The sequence below is a fragment of the Sinocyclocheilus rhinocerous genome, unplaced genomic scaffold (assembly GCF_001515625.1).
Source record: "Sinocyclocheilus rhinocerous isolate Xijiao unplaced genomic scaffold, SAMN03320098_v1.1 scaffold447, whole genome shotgun sequence".
Classification (NCBI taxonomy): Eukaryota; Metazoa; Chordata; class Actinopteri; order Cypriniformes; family Cyprinidae; genus Sinocyclocheilus; species Sinocyclocheilus rhinocerous.
In genome coordinates, this window is record NW_015648653.1 from 13716 (window position 1) to 17028 (window position 3313).

At 37.2% G+C, this 3313-nt stretch overlaps 1 protein-coding gene across 1 annotated transcript in view; it reads left to right on the forward strand.

Annotated features, from left to right (window-relative positions):
* Nucleotides 1–1339, forward strand: part of LOC107710160 (cell death activator CIDE-3-like) — an 11599-nt gene extending 10260 nt beyond the window's left edge. Inside the window, exon 7 of the mRNA XM_016514893.1 lies at nucleotides 677–1339. Within this exon, the coding sequence (XP_016370379.1) occupies nucleotides 677–751 (75 nt within the window). The 3' untranslated portion in view covers nucleotides 752–1339. The remainder of the gene's footprint in view (nucleotides 1–676) is intronic.
* Nucleotides 1340–3313: the final 1974 nt, after the last annotated feature.

Below are 3313 nucleotides of genomic sequence, written 5' to 3' on the forward strand. Positions count from 1 at the left end.
GCTAAGGTAAGTGTGTGTGAGTGTGTGTGTCCATGTGTGTCATAAGAAGCTCTAGTCTGTAGTTTGAGATAGGGAGAGCAAGAAATAATATACTAATATAACAATTAAAGTATGTAAGCCAGCACAGGCCATTGGCCAGGACTCCCTGGAAGAAGAGATTTTTTTTTATCTCAATGGGACCTTCCTGGAAAAATAAAGCATAAATAAATGAGATAATATCAACATTAACAAAAACACTTTCTCGAGATCGCTATTTTATTCATGATTGCAACAGTAGTTCGAGCTGCCAGACAAACTTGTGAGATAAATTAATTAAAATAAATGTAAACTAAAAACATTTAACCAAACTAAATTAATAATGTTAGAAAGTTATTATATCACTTATAATCATTTCATTTTGTTTTTGTACCTATTCACTCATCTGGTATATAAATACAGTCTTGTACAAAGTGTATGTATAAAGTGCAGTCAATAATAAATTATACAAAACTACAGATCATAAATTATTTTTGAAAAAGGTCATTTACATTAATATATTATAGAAAGTAAACATAAAAGGCTTATGTCTTACTGATCTTCCTTTCTCTCCGCTAAAAGGGAAGCCTTAAAATGGACTCTCTTCACTATGCAGACTACTGGCCATGTTTTAGTAGGAACTTCGTGTTATATTCAGCATCTTATTGATGAGGACGAGAAAATGGAGGCACAACTGATATCGCCTGCATGTATCATCAAGCAATTAGAACATTAAATGATGGTGTTTCACAGCTTGGGCAAACTTACAAGAGTGCACTGCTTGTAGATTTAATGCTTGATAAAAAGCATATTTGTGAGTTATTTACTTCTGTGCAAACAGTAAAATGTACAGTTAAACTGTGCTTATAATTTTATATTTTTCTCCTGATATCTCCTGTATTTCTACATACAAGTTCTTAATTAAACATTTCATGTGTTAAAATTAGAGTTGTCAAAGTTAACGATGTTAACGCACATAAATAACTAAACATGTTTCATGTTATTTCATTTCATTTGGCTTTAAATTATAATTGCCATCCTCTCAAAATTGTTAACCCAACTCTTGCGTATACTGTGTTTTGTTTTGTTGCATTTGAAAAGTAATGAATCTAACAATGTAACTAAACTACAATATATCAAGATATTAGTTGTTTAATTGTTTTAGTCAATTGACAGCCCTATTAAAACAGTTTTAACATTTTCACCTTGTTAATCTTTGTCTAAAATTGCAGATAATATTGCATGTTCTTTAACAATGTTAACAGAATAAAATTACTTTTATCCTGTGAGGATTGTATTACCACACAATTCCACAAGAGGGCAAATGGCACAGTGGGTCTTGTCTATGTTCTGTTAGTAGTGCAGTACCTTTTCTTTACCAGAGAGCATCAGTGGTGGTAAACACACTACATAACCCTGAAACCGAACTCTGTGGTATTACAAGTAAAGACCTTAACATAAATCAATTTTGCTGGGAGCCACAGCCATTCAGCTGAAACATAGTTCAGAATTTAAAGATAAGCAATATTAATTAAATTATCTCTGAAGAACAGTATTTGACCCTTTCTTCTATATTTACATTTGGTTTCAAATCAAGTCCTGTTTAAGGCAAAGTCCTGTTTTAATTATCATGACAATCAAATCTTCCTTGATCTTTCAACATATAACAGTTCATTGTACTCTAAGAACAACCTGTAATTTTTAGAACATAAAACTTCTCCCTCAATGCAAAACAAGTTGAAACCAAGCTGCAACAAAGACTTGCTCTACTTCCTCACTCCTTCCACACTGTGGAATATGTCAGCGTAGGACTGTTTCGACAGCAACACATTAAACGGTTGCTTCCTTCCTGCCATACTTATTGGAGCCCAGTAGAAATAAGAAACACTAGGGGTATGCTTAAGGGTTGCTCCCACAGGACATGCTGTACCTCTGTTTTTAATTGTAAACACTATATTGATGTCTCTGACCATTGGGATACACGTTTGACATTTTTAGACACTGTTCTAAGTTAAAAGAAGAGTACTAGGAGTTTGGCAATCCCATATAGCATTCTTCTGGCCCAGCTCCAGTCTACACAACAAGTTTTCCCTCAACCCACAAAGAACGACAGCACTGCATTGACCAGAAGACAAGGGCCTAAAATGGGCCAAAGCTGGTCCAAGTCTCAGTTGTAATATTTGTTATATTGTATATTTCTTTTTTTGTAATAATTTTGTTAATATTATTATTAATTACAAAATGCTATAAATATTATAGTACCATGGGTGCAGAAGGCGCAATGATATTACGCAGCGCCTGAAAATAGTCCCTAGCACGCTCCCTGTGCAAGCAGGTGGTCACGTTGGTTATGTTGACGGAAGTTAGTCTATTTTCAGGCGCTGCGTAATATCATTGCGCCTGCTGCACCCATGGTACGGCAGCAAAGTTCCTTGATTATTACGCCGGAATGAGAGTATAGTTCCTAGCCATATCGGCCTAGAAAATCGCAACTTTTCATTTTCCGTCAGTCTTAGTACACAATGTTAACTACAGAAGGGTCAAGTTTTAAATAGGAAAAATATCGAAACTCTTCATTCATTTTTGAGCGAGATGCTAACGGTCTAATCAGATTCAATGATCAATGCTAAGCTACAGCTAAAAGTGCTACCGCCAGAGAGCGTTCAGTGCACAGGACGGACATAAGCCGAGCCGAGCGACAGATAGAGATGGCGGATAAAAAACAAAAGAGGAAAACGTCTGCGGAACAAAAGAAGGCTTAAGGCAAGAAGTAGGACCCGTGTAAATTTCGGATCAGCTTTCCAGCGCTGGAGAGAACTCAAGGAGCGGAAGGCCTGCGATCGGACGCTGAGGTTGCTTTGTTTCTTCTCGATAGGTGAGTAACACCGTGTCTGCGCCGCAACAGCTAAATTCTGTCTAGTACACTGGACGCGACAAAGCGACCGTTGAAAATCATTTGAAATTTGTGTCAATACGTCATGAATAGAACGCAGCAGCAGTTTTCTGTCGGGGAGTTGTCGTGTCGTGCCTCGCCGCATCCAGTGTAGACCATAGATATGTACATATCTATATGTACATATCTATGGTGTAGACAGCATCACTTATTATAATGAGTTCCATAGTATTTTGTCGCGCCGCACCACTCGTGTCCGGTGTAGACACGATGTAACATTGGTTTTGCTTTTCACAGAACTAATCGTTGCATGGGTTGCGTACGTATGTGTGGGGCGGAGCTATCAAAATAGGGGCGAGACCCTTTTGGGGTAGGGGCGTGTTTGTTTTGGTGATTTCAAATGTC